Genomic DNA, 16876 nt, shown 5'->3' on the forward strand with positions numbered 1-16876 from the left:
GATAAAGCTGCACCGAGCGCATTGTTTAATGTGACACAGGCGTTCTGCATACAAACACTCGCTTCGCAATAATAATTCAGCCGAAAGGGCGGAGGGGGTTGGCTTTTCCGATCGTTGAACTTGCCAAGTGAAAAGCTGTCGTTGCTCTAATTACGAATCACGACAAAAGCGTGCTCGCGAGAGCGTGAAACACAGTCGCGACATTGCAAGGGCGTTGCTGATTGTCACGGTAGCTGGCCTGTGATCCAGTTCGTTGGACTCGCGCGGCAAGATGCGAGTGTTGGCGTCGTTGTGAAATTTCGTTCAATCGAGTCATTGACGTGTCCACACAGCCAGCCTGACGAACTGAATTTCGACAACTTTTGATCTCTCTCTCTCTATCTCTCTCTTTCTCTTTCTCTCCGCGCCTCGCCGCACCGCGCGGTTTGTTTTCAATGTCGTACTCGATTGTCCCGCAGTCCTCGGTATACTATATTATTTTCGATCTAGGGCCACGGCCGCGATTGAATTTCAAAAAAAATAATCACCGCGCATTAGAAAAAGAGCGCAAAAAAGTAGCTTCGAGCGACGTCAGGGCGTTTTACGTCAGGCGACAGAAGGTTCTTGTTCGCACGATTTTCCACGAAATTTGCGACAGACGAGATAGCTACACCGCGCGGAGTAATAAAACTTGGAGGAGATCAAGATATCATGGCTTTTTCGTCAAAGAAAAACCCTTAAAAACTTCCGTCTCTCGCTCTATCACAGCTGGGGAAAAATATAAAACTAGCGCTCACGCATGGAGAACTTGCGATGCTACAAATCACGTAGCAGCCTAGTTCCATGTCTCATTGCTCCGTAAGTTTTTCCACGACCGGCAATACGTGCTCGCGCGTAAGATAAACCGAGAAGCCAAGTTTCAGGCACTACGTCGCACGCAAACGCCCGGCGCACTCGTGAGAGCGTCTATCTCGCGGCTGCACCTTGCGCTACCGTTCGCCGTCGCGCATGTAGCCAAACGAGGGCCGCATGGAAAATTATATGCAGAGCGCATATGGCGCCGCCGGCCCGCCTGCTTCGCGCGATCGATGCGATGCGCGCGCGTAGGCCGAGTTCTTCGCCCCGCAGTCGAGGCAGCCTTCTTTTCGTTCCGTAGCGAAAAGGCTAAGCGGTCCAAAGGACACCTACGTAGCGCCGGTCGTGCGGGCAATAAAACGAGAAATACGCGCTCAGCCTTCGCATTCCGCGACGACGCACGTGGCGCGGAGACAAAGTTCTGGCCGCGACAACGGCGACGAAAGGCAGGAGGATAACGCATCTACCCTCGTTCACACAAATCATCCTTTGTCGAACTGCTTGCCCGACATCTCTATTGCCCTTCGCGTTTCTCGTTTCAGTGTGCGTGAGTGCAGTTCATTCTGCGAGTCACTTGTCGGCGTTTATTTCTTCTTCTCCTCCTCCCCCGCCCTTCATCTTTCTCTCTTGAGAATTGAAAACGGCAACCGCTCGACGATATCGGTCAGTTCGCGCGCACGATACATCGGCAAGACTCATTTCAGAGATGCTTACTATGCGCGGAGTAACAAGAGATGAAATCATCGATCTACTATATCCTGCTAATTTCTCCAATCAACTCCGATTTTGTCGTTCGCGCCAGCAAGCAGTCGCGTTTTTCGCGTAAATGCTGGAATACCCGCTCGGAGAAGCTGAATTCCAATCGACGAATCGCGAGATTTTCCGCATCGCGAGCGACGTTATAACCGATTAGTCGCGCGCTTTGTCTCGCGAAGATCCGAGGCGAATATTTCTGGTGTCGGATGTTGAAATTCGCTCGCGCATTGCCGGAGAAAGAGAAATAACCAAGTTTTCATCCGAGAATGTCGCGTGACTGTCGAACGGCTTTTCTCGGAACAAATCAACTTTATCACTGCGTAATTACAAGTCGGAGGTGTGCCGTCGCCTGCTCCTCTAGTGCACAAAACACAAACAGGTTTTGGAGTCACCTTGACGAGGCAGGCAATAACGAGCATCGAGCCGAAACTAGACGAGAGTAGCGGACGGTCAAGGCTCTGCCACGTAAGTTGCGCGCGCGCCCGCGTCTGCCTCGGGCGTAGCTTTAGTCTCGAAAAAAAAAAACACGGGGGAGGGAGGAGGGGAGCGCTTTTCCGTGACACAGAAAAGCGAGCGCAGTAACGCCGCAGATGAGAAGCTGAATAATCCATGAAGCGTTGGCTTTCAGGCTTTCCGTTTGCTCCTCGCGTCTCTTTCGCGAGCGCGCGCAAACATCACTTCGCCCAGTCGCTATTAATTGGCGTAAGCGCGAAGGAGGAATGAAAAAAAAAAGAACCGACCGTGCTCGCGGACGACGTTCGACTGTAGCTCGAGCGATCGAACCAAATTGCAATGACGACTTTAGTCAGCCGAAGACGATGGCGACGACGATTCGTAAAATGCAGCGGCGCGAGGAAGACATTTGCGCGCGGCTGTGCGAGGACGTGACGCGCGAATAATGGAAAATATGACGACGAATCGGCTGCGATGGACTCTCAGTGCGCGAAAAAGGAGGCACCGAAGAAGATAAAAGGGATTCCTTGCAGTCGACCCTCAGGGGAAATAACCCGAGAAAATACGGAAGGAAAGCTGAAGCGCCAAAGTAATAAGCAAATACTTGCTTTTCGAGCCAGACCGCCCCGGCATTGCGAAACACTTGGCCGTGCCGGCGCCTCGATCTGCATCGTCGACTTCGTTTTTCGTCGTTCTTAATGGATTTTCCAATATCTCGAGCTACGCGCCGAAACGGCTCAGCCGCAGAGCCCGTTGTTATTGTCGCGCGCGCGCACCTCAGCCGCGGCAGCGGAATGCGAGAGTCAAAGTACAAGCAAATCTGTACGATCAAACAAACACGTAGCAGACGTTCGTCAGAGCCGGAAAGGATTCGCTGGCGAGATAAATCGCAGATTCGTGCAAGCTTGTCGCTCGCGCAAAGTCAGTCCCGGCGGCTCCTTTCCTTAGCCGCCGACACTTGTGAAACTCTCTTTCGACGAGAGTTCCTTATCTTTTTTCCTTTTTATTGTTTGCTCTTTTGGCTGTCGAAAACTTGGTGTTTCTTAGATTGAACGAACCGCGAGAGTGAGAGGAGGAAAAAACGCGAAAACACCGTTGGCTATGGAAATCAATGCGCGCGATAAATCGTCCTCTTGCAGGTTGTGCGCGTATACGCGTTTTCACACCCTTTTCGAGATGTGTATAATACGCTCGGAGCGCGATGCTCTCTGTGCTCTCCTGCCATATGTACACACTCGATGAACGATTTCCGCGCGCGCTGCTGCCACGTGTACGTGTCTGTCTGCGCGCTCTCGCACGCACGCACTCTTCTCATTTTGTACACTTATCGATTTTATAAGATTCGCGCAATAACAACTGGCACTGGCGAGACAGACAGGACTCGACCGATTTTTGCACTCCGTTTCTCGTTACGTCCGAGGCTTGTGCGAGGCAGTGGAGCTAGCGAGCGCAACCTAAGGCCCGAGTTCTGCAAACAAGAATCGTTATGAAAAAAGTTGAGTGTTTGATTAGAGCGGGAGAGGCACGATCAACTGCTCTAAATAAACAAATAATCGCAATGAATTGAGCCTCGAAATTCGGTCACTCAAGTCAATGGGAGCGACTAATTGGCAATTAATCATGGCGGTATAACAAGTTGCGACGCGTAATAGAGCTCAAAATACAGTCAGCACAGCCATGTCCCGCCTCGAATTTGTTCTGTCGCAGTCTCATGAGCGCTATCATAATTACAGCTCTGCGATAAGCGGCCTAAAACAGAGCTCTGCGGTGCGGCGTCCCGCGGTGTCCCGCGGCGCAGGTCCGAAAAGCTCGTCGCTCGCGTTGTAGCTTACAGCGAGAAAATTCCGCGACCTTACTCGACATGCTGCGCGCGCGAGAGCATGCGATAGGTGAAAGGAAGAAGCGCCGCTGCTTCTTTCGACGCGTTACGTCAGAGCGAGGAGCCGAGGAAAATCGCTGCGTGGAATTTCGCGAAATGAAAAGGAAAGCAGCCGTTGTAGCTTCTTTAGCGCTCGGATCGCGAGCACGGCGCAACGCGGGAGTCAGCGAGCGAAGAAAGAAAAAGGACAAGCAACCGAATATTGCGCGCGTCCTTCCGAAAGCAAGGGTCAATTATCCACTCCGTCAGTTGGCATTCAATAGCAGCGAAGGCCAGCGCGCGCGACGCGAGAGCGTGTGTAACGCCGCCGCTGCGCGGATGCAGAGTGGAAAGAAACGAGGAAAAAATATCCGCCGGTTACGTAAAGCCGCGAATGGTGCAATTTACTTCTGCTTCGAGAACAGAATTGTGCAGCGCGAAGCACATTGTGCGCAGTGCTGCGGAGGCGAAAGCCATAGACCGATGGGCAAGAGCAGCCTAGACTACGGGGCCGTTTGTAATGGCACATGGTCGTGGAATTTAAGGCAAGCTAATAACAGGTTTCGCTGAGTCGAGCGCGTGACTAGTGACTTTCGATTAATATTAAGGTCCGCAGGTTATCTTGTCGCGGCACCCAAACATCAACATTTTTCGTACGAGGATGTACACAACAAAAGGAACTATGCCGAGTAGGATACAGGTACGAGCAGTCTTGGTTCGACTCTCGAGCAGGCTACGATTCACTTAGAACTGTAGAACAGAAATAAAGTCAAGTGCCGTTGAGTGCATAAGATCGCGTCCCGGGAAGTTTGGCAACAATTCGTTGGCCACGCGAAATCACGCGGATCGTCGCTAAGAACACATTGTAAGTCATGCGGACCCACCAAGTAGGAACTGCAGCGTGCGAGACCGAAAGAATACTTCAATTTCGTTATTTTACAGGAAAATCGCCAATCCATTGTGGCAACTCGAGGCAGCACTGTTCGTGCTATCATCACAAGTTGCCTAAATACAATTTCACGCGAAAATCGTCAGCACTCTCTGCTCAAGCTGTACGAATAAACAAGACTTGTTGCGTGATTTTGGTTTCTGTTCTGTTTCATAGTAATTTTTATTTGTGTCTCGTATTAACGCTATGAGACCGTTTTTTATTCATATTATATTATTTATTTTCATGTTACGTATGACAGATTACATTATGAGGTTGCCCTTACTACGTAAACTTATTAATAATCATGTACTGGAATATCGCATTATTCCGGAAAGTCGTGCCAAGTATCTAATTAATAATACCAGGTTTACGAATTTAAAATAGGTGTTCTTATACTTTTGTATTTCATATATACTGCGGTTATTATGGCAAGTGACGTCCACGATAACCACAGCATATATAAGCTTTTCTATACGAAATCCTTGCAAGCTCAACCAGAACGCATCTTATTTAGATAAAGAATTTTAACAATGAAGTGTAGAAAAGTTATTTGTCACGAAGTGGAAATTTTATTAATCGAACAAATTTAATTTTAAATATAAGGAAATACCCCGAGGATCGACGCTAAATATAAAACTTTGAGCAATTTTATTAAACGATTCCGATGTCTTGTCTTGTATATTTATTGATTTGCGAAATGATGTTTCATCGATATTTTACGTAAAACTGAAAACGACCGATACGACTTGTAAAATGGCTTCAATATTTTATATTTTATAATAAGATCCATCTTGTGTCAATCGTCAAGCGACTACACGTGTACAAAATTCAAAATAGAATTGTCTTAAGTCATTCAATTTTCTCATTTTCATTATTGTAGCGTTCAAAAAATGTCTAGCAATTATTGTAGATAAAGTATTTTCTCATAGCATGTAATCATTAACAAATCGACATAATTAAAGTACTTACACGCGAGAGGATTCAAGTGTACTTGAAAAATTCTTACCACGTAGACGTTATTTACATCCATCTTACTTGTGGTATCTTACAGGACTGATGATTGCGTTGGCGAAATGCGAAAATTCAAATGGTCCGCATAAACCAGTGGCGCGTTCAACGTGCAAAATGTAAAATAGTAATGCTGCAAGAGGTCGTCGATCTACACGCCTGTCGATTGGTTTTGCCGGTTGGATGGGATCGCTCGCACGGAAGCTTTTTCCCGAAATACAGCGAAGCGTCGATTGGTTTTACCTGCTCGCGAGTACGGCCGCCTCCGAGCTCGGTCCACGGCGCGACTGACGAAACGAAGCTTCGCGCGCGCTAACTGCAAAGCAACGATGCACCGGGCAGGACAGTAGTCCTCGCCAGCCTTGACCAGGTAGCTATTTACCCGTGGTCGCATTCCGCGCGCGTTTCTGTTTACTCGCGCGGCAGTGTGCGCCGGCCGTTCTCCGGCGTGCGAGCGCGCGAGAGTTCCTTGACTCCGAATCGAAGTGGCAAGCGAAAGGCCAGGGATTCCCTCTTCGTCCGCCCCCGCGGCGGCGTCGTCACTCCATTGCGCTGCCACACGCACTTCTGCGGGCGAAAGCGCGTTACGACTCTCTCCTCTCCGCCAGTGCACGTCGCGCTTGCTTCCGAGCGCTTTGACCTCGCGAGCCCGATTTCAGTGCTTATCGAGGAAGCGCTCCGAGCTGGAACGACCGTGTACGAGCAATCCGTCACGAGCGATCGATTGCGCCGCCAGCGAGTTATTGAAAAGTGTCGATCTTTGACTTGAGCGTTCCGCGAATTTGAATAAGCTTACGCAGTAAGTGGCTCTGTTGAGAAATTGTCGTGTGCCATATAGCCTTGCGCGCCATTGTTTGTGCGTCGTTTTAAGCATTTCATTATGATTCGTCCGGAATGCCATTACGGCAAAGTGGCGATTCTGAAACTCCATGGAATTCTCGTACGCTTGCGACGTGTAATTTTATGACGTACTTATGCCAATCCCATTTTTCTATGGGACGACGAATCAATTTTTTTATGTCTTTTTTTTTCATTTAACGTATCGGGAAATGAAAGTTCCGTAATAACGTTCATCCTACTGGTAGAACCGTAACAATGACAGCAGGCCTCGTGCCTTGGCCGCTTTATATCGTGGCGCAAGATAAATTTCAATAATAAAAGTCCCGCGAGCCTTTCCATCGCAGAGAGGAAGAGAGCGATTTCACGTGGAAAGCCTCCGAGGCAAGTGCGCTAGCGATGCGCGTACACGCGGCTATTGCCGCCACTGCAGGCACGCGGAAGCAGACGAGGAGAGAGCAAAGTTTCTCATCTGCGGTGGCGGCGAGAAGACTTCAACAACAACAATAACAATAACAACGACAGCAATAGCAACAGCAATGGCAACGGCAAATCGCGCTATAGGCGTGACTGCCGACGCTACCGCGCGCAAACCTTCACGGCCTCTCGCGCTTCGCTCTCGATAAAAACAATCGGCCCGTTTCGGCTTTTCTTTTCAAGCCAATTCTTCCGCGAGGGAGTTCTCTCCCGTTTTTGTTTTGCCTGAATGTTTCAGGTTCAGGAGGGGACGAGGCGACGGAAAAAAGCGCGTCTCCGCACGAGATTGAATTATTCACGGGGAAATTGGGAGAGCGGAAAAGTGAAAAAAAAAAGAAAAAAAGAAAAAAAGAAAAAGAGCGCGAGGCTGAAGTGCACGCTCGCGAAGTTTTACTCTGGAGCTTCAACAACTTGGAAGTAATAAAGGAGAAGGCAAGGGAAAAGTTGGCCTGTTTTTCAAGAAAGCGGTGGTCTAATAATGCCTCTGATCTAATTGAATTGAGAAAGTTGGCGGGGGCGGGGTGTGGGTCGAGAGACGAGTGACAATTTCCGAGTATTTGCGACTGTCGTAAATCGCAGAGAGTTGCGACAAGTTTTCCGGCAAACTCACCTATGACAACGGTATTGGCAGCGACTTCCTTGGCGGCGGCGGCAGCGGCGGCGGCAGGCCCATGTGCGAGGAAGTCACTGAGCGACAGAGAAGACGCGATAATCTGCCTCTTCTCTTCGAAATTCAGGTAATCCAAACTGTTGCTCCGCTGCGGGCCGCCCGTGACAATGGTCACCGTCTTGCTCTGATGATGATGGTGATGCTGATGATGATATCGCAGATGATTGTTGGACTCGTTGTTGTGCTCGGAAATGGGCGACGGTGACTTGTCGTTGCTTGTCTCCTGCTGCAGCAGGTAGACACCGCTCACGCGTATCGACATTACCAGCACTTCTTGCCGCCCGTCATTTCGTCGTGCTTTCGCCGCTCGTCCAGCTCGTCGTCGACTCTCCGGTAGTTATTGTCGTTGGCAGTAGGCGGCGAGGACAGCGCATGACGGAGACGTCGCCGACTGTCGCCGTCAGGGCAACATCCTCGCGTTGCTTTACGACCGGGCAACAAGCATTTCCCGCTAAGACACAAAGAGACAAGAAACGATGGATTTAACGAGCCAACTCTCATCGGCTGCAACAGAACGTCGACGACGATCAGCCCCGGGCGAGAGAGTTCACCTCCCCGTTCACGGCGGTGCGGCTCGTTTGCATACGTTCGCGTCGACTGCACGCCGCCACTGCTGCCGCGACGTATCGCTCGGCTGGAATAATCCAGCCTGCTTTGGCTTGACGCGCGCTCTCCGCTTGGATTTCACAGAGCGACTCCGAATCCGACCGAATGCCGCTGACGTCGCGTCGCCTCGCGGCGCACAGCTGTCGAACAATTACACGCTTCGGCAGAGAGAAAACGATGAACCCGCGAGGTCGGCTCGATGGATAAAAACGCGAGCGTAAAAACGAACAGCGCGTCCTACTTTCGACAGTCGTGACAAAAGAAAAGCGAAGAGAAGCTGCGAGGACGCCGCGTCTGAGCGCACATCCGGCGTTCCCTAAAGCCCACGCACTGTAACAACACACGCGGGTCCCTCGTCAGAATCTCCCTTTCGCGTCCTATAAATAAAGCAACGCGAGTGCTTTGCAAGCCGCTGCGGCGTCGATCTCTCGCTGAAAACTTTGCGTTCTTTCCCTTTTTTGCTCTTAGGGGCGTTAATGATGGTGCGCGCGCGAGAGAGAGAGAGAGAGCGCCCATAGAAATAATTGCATTCTACCGCGGGCGCCGCGTAGGAAATCGTTCGCGTTCCACGGATAACTGCGGCGCGCCTTCTCCCTATCCCCGTTCACGGATTGTTTTTGCTCGATTCGATTTTTCCTTCGATACCATTCATTCGGAGCTTGAATTATTGTCTCTCCGCGACGTGAGCAAGAGACAACGACTGATGCAGTTCTCTATTGGCAATCGGCGAGAGCTGTTTCCGCATGAGAGCGAGCCAATAATCATCGACGATCGCGCCTTCCGTGCGAATCGAAGCCGCGAGCCTATTACAAATGGTAACGAGCAATCGGGCGCGCAGACGAGCGAACGAGCAGCAAGTGAGTCACGTTCGCAAGTGTGAGGACCGCATTCCTCTCCCGTACGTATGCATGTAGTCGAGCTTTTCAAAGTTCAATCTACATCCGCTGTGTGTACAGCGGAGTCGTCGCACTTACGAACATAACCTGTAAAAGTCTATGGGGCTGCAACATCGTCGAGGCCCCTTGTCTTTTTTGGGCAGCGAGAAAAATATGCGACCACCACCAATCCCTCTCCTCTGTCTCTTCTTCTCTCGTGTTTACGTCTCGATTATTTTTTTCCTCCTTTTGCCGCGCTCGAGAGACACCTGTGGCAAGACGGTGCAGGTATACAAATGCAGTAAGAGAAGGCACGTATTCGGCAGTTTCCTCTGGCTGCTTGTCGTCGATTATATACGATGCCTCTTTGACCATTTTGAAAACAAGCCCCGCAGTGAACTTTAAATGATGAACGATTTGAAAAGAAAAAGTTTGCAACAAGTACAAACGACGGAAGGACTTTTTGCTTCTCGTCGGCAAACAAAAGCTGCGAGCATCGGGTATCCCTATAGCTCTCCGGACTATTGTTGGGAAGACCGTTTGTTGCTATTTTTATGCGCTCGTCATTTTAAAGTGCATGCCATGCCCGCGCTATTAATAAACCTTCGCGACGTAAGTTTCCTGCTTCCATACATCGTATTAATTTAATACTGCTGCTATGTCTAGCCGGCAGTAGCGAAATATTGAAGGCAGCGAGATTTCCGAAACAATTAAAAGAGGCCGCGCGCAAGAGCATGTGCAAAACTAGTGCAAGCGTCTCGACAGGCGAAGGCTAATTTGTAAGCGGCTTAAAACTTGCTAACAATAGTGCAGTTTGTTAGAGCACAAAGTAGCAAAGGCGGAGTGGAGCCGAGCCGGGGTTGTAATGGTAGTGTATGCGCGGTGTACACTAGTTGGTGCGCAGGCCCGGTACGGCGGTGGTGGCAGCTTACAACATATTTCGGAGCGAGACAGACAGGCCGTTGCACTTGTTCTTCGGCGAGGCGGCGAGACTAACAGCCATGGCTGCCGATTAAATCAGCCGCGCGAGCAAGAGAGACAAAGAGAGCAAGAGAGAGAGAGAGAGAGAGAGAGAGAGAGAGAGAGAGGTAGAGGGACGCCGCCGTTGGACGAAAAAACACTTACACCCACAATACGCTTCCCTTCTTCTTCTTCGACGGAATACAAAATCACTGCTGCGTCTCAGCGATAAAACTCACTCACTTCCGTGCGTAGAAAAACACTCACAGAGGCGCGCACAACTGAAGACTATTGCGAGACGTAGGCGAACTAGCGACCACGACCACGACAACAACAACAAAACACATACACGGCCTAAAGAATGCGAAAGAGAGAGCCGCGACCACGCCGAGCAGCTACTACACACTGTTAGTCAGAGTGAACGAGCGGTGGCAGCGCGAGCGGCGGTGGCGGCGGTAGTACGCGGCGAGGCAGCCATCGGCCGACACCAGCGCCACGCAACAGACACGCTCAACCTGCTGGTGTTGCACCAGTACGGCACTCCGTACTGTTTTGTGGGCTGCAGCCGCCCGGCGTCGCCGTGCATAGAGTCGGCGGGGGGAGGGACGGGCGGCAGCTATGCTACGTTAGCACGACGAAGATGGAGCGATGAATGAGTAGCTGCAGCGACGAACCGCGAGCTAACGACTGAGCGATACACGCGCGAGTCGGGTGCGCCGATGTAGCAGGTACACGCTGCTTGGAAATTCGGGGAAAAAGGAGGGACGGACGTACGCGGAATCGGACGTTTTCCAACGGAAAATTCAACGAGTTTCGCGGGGAAATCGCAAACGACGACTTGATTTCTGGGGACAATTGGAAGAACCGACTGTAGAAAGCCGCAGCGCGAAGCTATGAATAGCAACGCAGACACGAGAGACAGAGAAAGAGTAAATTGATAGGAAAAGTTTAGCAGTCCGTGTGCGAAGGCAATCAAAGATAAAGATCTCGAGATGAGCGAGCTGGGAGACAAAGAGGAAAAACAGGTTTGTAAAAAGCGAGACATCGTCAAGTCGAAAACTGAGTAGACGACTGGTCACGTGGACGCCTCTCTGCATGAAAAGCTGATGCGCGGCATAGGCAGACGTGTCCGTGCTGCACGATTAGCCTTGCGGTGATGCCTACGAGCGCATGTGTACTTGCGCAACCTGATGAAACGAGAGAGTGATGGGGTATGAGACAGGAGGGCTCCTCCTCCTCCTCCTCTCCCGATTGATTTTTATTTCCGCTCGTCGCGATGCGCATGCAATATGCAAGCCTCGGTTTTGCTATTGTATGCCCCCGCGGCAGACAGGTACTATTGCGTGATTGATTTTGAAAATCATCCTTACCGCCGTGATTCAAGGCATATTGATCATAGACTTATGTGTTTGTTTATTGTTGAGTAAGCGCATTTATAGTTGAAAGATTATTTGCTTCAATAATGCACGATGCGCACAATATTCCCAGGAATCAGCCGTTTATGGTGGTCTTTCTATTTTCATCCGCAACTGACCTTGTGCATAGCATCGAAAGTTTTCAGTATGAAAAAAATTATAGAATACAGTGTTTTATAATTATTGCAATCATTCCTTTTTTCTCCCGACGAAAAGTGAAAATTGTAATTTACATATTTCACATGGTTTCTTAGACGTCCAAACGATTTCTAACTCGTAAAGTATACCTAAGAAAGTCATAAAACGAATTGTTCCAGGAAACCTCACATAATTCAGGCCAAATTCTATTTTGTAGGTGCAGACAAGAGAATCGTTTCAAAATACAAGTCACGTTTTTAAACTTCTTATCACATATGAAAAACTCGTACAAAACAGAGTAGTAAAGTTAATGCCTTTTCTAATGTGATTATTGCCATATGCTGAAAGATATCTCATGTAACATTGAATCCCCTGATAATCCAAAAATCCCTAAGAAAAAAAAAAAAGAAGTTTCAATATGTAATAAAGCGACACATCGAGAGCATCCAATACGAGCGAAGATCGCTTAGAGCGTGTCGAGTAATAAAACGAGGCAGTAGAGCATTCGCCGCGCGCCCACTCTCGCAGCATAGCCACTTTGATCAATAAATGGTTCTTTTTCTTGTTTTCTTTGACTCGCTCCTCGACAGTGTAACACGGAGTCGAGTAGGTAGCCGCCAGCACATATCGCGAGCGCTCAACTAATAATGCATACGCCGAAGTGGGAGGAGCAATTATGCGTATACGCCATCGGCGTCTAGACTACTCATTCCAAACAATCTATTCGAGCGCCTTTCGCAGCACACACGCGAAGTCTAGTCACTGTCGTAACAGCAAACACACGAGGAAGCTTCCGAACGAGATCGACGAACTAGGCTCGTTTTATTGGCGTCCGTTTTTAGAAGTTCTGAAGGATAGACACACAGCTCGCACTTTCCTCGATATTTGTCCGAACGGAAACGAGCTAATGATTGTACTCACAAGTTTGTAATTTTGTTTTATGAGTTTACACTTGGGAAGTCGCTATTGTCCGTACTTTCACGAGAAAAGAATCCTTCGATCGAAGCAGCGCACAAGAGTGGGAGACGCGTGCTTGTGCTTCGACGTAGATTAATCAAGAGTATGCTCCTATCAGAGGAAAAGCCTATATGTGATAAGCCGAGACGTTTTGTCCGACAAACACACCTACAATGCCAAATATTCTCTGAAAAACTCGGTCTCTCGCATTCAAAATAATATATTGAGTTTATGACTATATCGCAATGTATCATAACTTTTGTAACGTAATTTTTGTGATGTTGGATTCCTGTTTATAATTGTAACCAGGAAACATTATGCTTGAAAAAGAATGCATAGTTGTGATTTTAATAAATGTTTGCATTAATGTGTCTACCATGAATAAAATTTATATAATAAAGTTGTATTGGCTATATTTGTATTAATTTTATTCATTGGACTTATAAAATTTGTATAAGTCACATTGAAATGGTATACATATTGAAACTCAAATGTTTGTTATACCTAGCGTCGATAATGAAGAAGCCTACTCAATTACCATTCTATTTTTTTATTTCTCTTGTATTGTTTGTAAAAAGTAAAGTGTTGTTTATTATTTTTATATACACATTTAATTTTACATTTTTCCCCACTTACTGTTCATGCTTATTATTTTTTACGCGCAAGTTGTGCTGTCGAATTACAATTTTAAAGATTATTTAAAACAAACATTTTATTATAAAGCACTGATTTCACGTTACTCGTACTACCGTGAAGTCACGGATCAAATACATATAATAAAAAAAAAGAGACAAAATTAAAAAAAAAATTAAAAATATAATCTGTTTGACAGGTTTAGTATATGGTTATTGCCATGAAAACTGCAATCCAATGTGGATCCTGCCAATTTATTCTCCCTCGCTAATCACCGTTTCGTCCAGTAGACGGAATCGAAACCATTTTATCAGAGCGAGGGGGAGAAAAGGATAGGAGGAAAAAATCGCGCAAAGGAGAAAGTCGACACCACGGCTTAACTTAATTTGGGAGCGGTCTTTCGCTCCTGCGATAGACAGTGTTCACCCATCCAAGTACTAACTACGGTGAGCTCGCTTAACTTCGCTGAGTGAACGTGCTACGCTCAGGCGTACGAGCCAAGAATAGGAACCCTGCGGCATCTTATGCTACCAATCACGTTTTCTATTTGCTTGCTACGCTATACTACGATTCTAATTAGTTACAGTGACAATTATTTATAATAATATTTTTGACTTTAAAAATTATTATATAATACAGAGTTACAGTAAAAAGTGATAATAAATTGTGATTTTATAATGCTATAATCCGAGCTCCGATAAGATTTGTTGACCGATGTGCTTATAAAAACTGATAATACATAATAAGTAATAAATAAAAGCAGCATTATGAGCACTCCATATTCGATGTGTCATAAATACACACGAAAAAGTTATCTTTTCCCAGTCCATTAGAGCTCGCGCCAACTAAGATTATCAGACATCAGAGAAAATTGGGTAGCTCGACGCCAGTAGACAACGGGACGACGATAATGACGGAGAAATGAACAATGGAAAAACAGTCAACTTCTATCATATATATTTTAATCTTTTAGAGGCGCGTCGACATTAGTTCAAGTAGGCTATGTCAGTTTATTGATACGAGCCGTTAACAGCAGCTTGAGAATATCGATCGAGCAAGCTGTAATTGAATAGCTTCGTTGTACAAGACAACGGCGATGACGACGTCGTGCCTTAAAGAATCGGCTATACGCGAGCCGGGGTGTAATGTCATTAAGGGAATTGATATCTAATACCTGCACTCATCGAGGGCATAACTTGATTTTCCTCATCTTCCATTTCGTCCACGTGCGGATTAATTAACATTTGATCTCGCTGATGAAAATATGATCTCGCGCGAATACTGATTGCCCGTTGGCTATTTATTTAAAAATTGAAAATAATGAAAACTGCCGAGGTCCATACCAAAATATTGCTGCGAGCAGCTCGAATGACAAAGTCATGGAGTTTTAACGAACCCACGGAACGTAGGACGCAAGGAATGAACATTATCCGGCTACGCAGCGAACCTCCGCGGAAGTTTGAAATGCCAGCGGGACTCTCCTCTGTGCGCGTGTTTCGCGCAAGACTTCCTATACAGCCTAGGCATCATGGAGGAATGTCGAGATGACGGAGAACCTTCGGTAACTTCTCCGATGTAGAGTGGTTCCCCATGATCAGAGGAAGACAAAAACATCTCGCAATCGTTGACGAGTAAAACGACGCAAAACAATTTGCCATCATAAAAAGTCCTCTCGACATCAGTCAATTGTGTATAGAAAAAACGCGCAAGCTCAAATTTTCACGTATCTCGTTTGATCAAAATCAAAAGTTTTTGTGATCGCCCAGTCAATTTGAAAATCAAAGCATGGGAGTCGAAAAAAAAAGTGAAAAAAAAAAAAAATGCTCTCGATGAATTTTCACGATTGCGGCATTTAGGGCTTTCCACTCGGCTGTTTGAAAGTTCGCAATAAAAAAAGAAAAAATGAAAGCGAGGACGGAGAGCTGGCTTGGTCTAGACGAGGGCACGTCAGTGCTCATAGTGTATAGTAACCGGTAGGCCGGAACGACAGGGACGAAGCTTCAAAGAGAATTGAGTGTTCCGTGGTGGCGCTGAAAAAACTGACCTACTATCGCATAAAACGACTAGGGGAGTGAGGCGCACTTAGCATGCCGCGCCGCATCGAATGAAGATTCTTTAAAAACGTCTTCATGGGCGGTTAGTATTCAGATGTGCCGACATCGAGGGGAATTACATTTCTAGTATCTTAAATTTCAAAAAATGTTGGGATAGATTCAATAAACTTACGTGCGAGGGTGCATTAAACAAGAGTCAAAAACTCACCTGAAACAGACAAAAAAGTTGCAATTAAATTACTTTCCGTAATTAAGTACTTATGGAGTATGTATTAATGAAATATGAAAAGATTCTTATACAAATGTACTCTTGCTTGTTTTAATTTTGAAAAAAGACTGCAAGTTTCTCAAGTGTTCCAACAGTGAAATCCGGTTTGTTAAGTTCGCGAGTATCAAGTTAGTACAAAGCAACAGCGCCGACGAACTTGCGCCGGCTAAATTAATGCTCCGCATTATTCTCGGAGAACTCTCAAAAGCTTTTTTTCAGAGCAAACACGCACGCGCTAAGCAGACTATAATAAGGTTATAAGCTACTGTCGTCCTGCCTACTGGACACCGCAAGCTCTTTCCTTTTCTCGACAATCATGCAAAGTGTGTCCACTCGCCAGTGAGAAAAAGAATGTGAGAGCCCGACCAAAATGTCTGCCAGATTACGGAGACTTGCTGAAAGAGTGGAAATGGTCCCTTGAATATGAGCATCCATTATTCAAAATAAAAATGTACAAGTTTCGCGCTTGCACTAACGGCCAGTGTATAAGTTCGTTGAGATAAACTGAGCTTAACCCACTTTTCAATGCAGCGCCTACTCTCCTCGACTTCTTCATACAAACAAGCTGTTCTCGATCGCAATACCATTCGTTACTAGTGTCAACACCTTGAAAAGAGCCGTTCTCTACAATTTTTTTCAGTATCGACAGTCTGTATTTTTTAAAAGTTGAATATTGTATTTATTTTGGTTTCATTGAAAAGCACCGAATGTGGATGATGTACTTATATAGGGGATGCAATTAACTTAAACGGTAAATCAAATTGAAAGCATCGCTTGTCAATTACACTTTCAGCGGTCGATTGACGTATTTCATATAGAATATCATTTCCCCTCTCGCAAGTGCACCTAGGAAAGTATAAAAAAGAGAGCATACGCGATGTGTTTTTCTCTCGACGTACACGCCGATGGATGAGACAAAAGCGCGCATTGAAAAATTTTTTCACGACACAAAATCAAAGTAACGAGCCCTCGAGAGCGCATAATGGAATAAAAATGTAGCGACCGGTTGCAAAAGCACCGACCGCAGTTACGAAATAGATAGAAAATTCTTTGGAAATTGAAAAGTCAGGTAGACACTTGGTTTTGCAAAGTCGAATCCGCGTTTTATGTCCTGGCGCGTTTCAAAACCGTCTATCTGAAAGCACT

General features: G+C 46.9%; 1 protein-coding gene across 7 annotated transcripts in view; it reads right to left on the reverse strand.

Annotated features, from left to right (window-relative positions):
- LOC131664633 (phosphatase and actin regulator 1-like) overlaps window positions 1-16876 on the reverse strand; it is a 112417-nt gene that overhangs the window by 84783 nt on the left and 10758 nt on the right. For 2 of the 7 annotated variants that reach the window (XM_058935900.1, XM_058935902.1), the window contains exons 1-2: window positions 10431-10650; window positions 7765-8275 (exon numbers count right to left, since the gene is read on the reverse strand). The exons of 2 other annotated variants lie outside the window; for them this stretch is intronic. In XM_058935900.1, the coding sequence (XP_058791883.1) occupies window positions 7765-8086 (322 nt within the window). In that variant the 5' untranslated portion in view covers window positions 8087-8275; window positions 10431-10650. Of the gene's footprint in view, window positions 1-7764; window positions 8276-10430; window positions 10652-16876 lie in introns of those variants that run through there. 3 more of the 7 variants (XM_058935905.1, XM_058935901.1, XM_058935899.1) reach the window with 2 other exon arrangements.

Source organism: Phymastichus coffea, unplaced genomic scaffold, assembly GCF_024137745.1.
Source record: "Phymastichus coffea isolate CEN01 unplaced genomic scaffold, Cenicafe_Pcof_1.1 PCOF00044, whole genome shotgun sequence".
Taxonomy (NCBI): Eukaryota; Metazoa; Arthropoda; class Insecta; order Hymenoptera; family Eulophidae; genus Phymastichus; species Phymastichus coffea.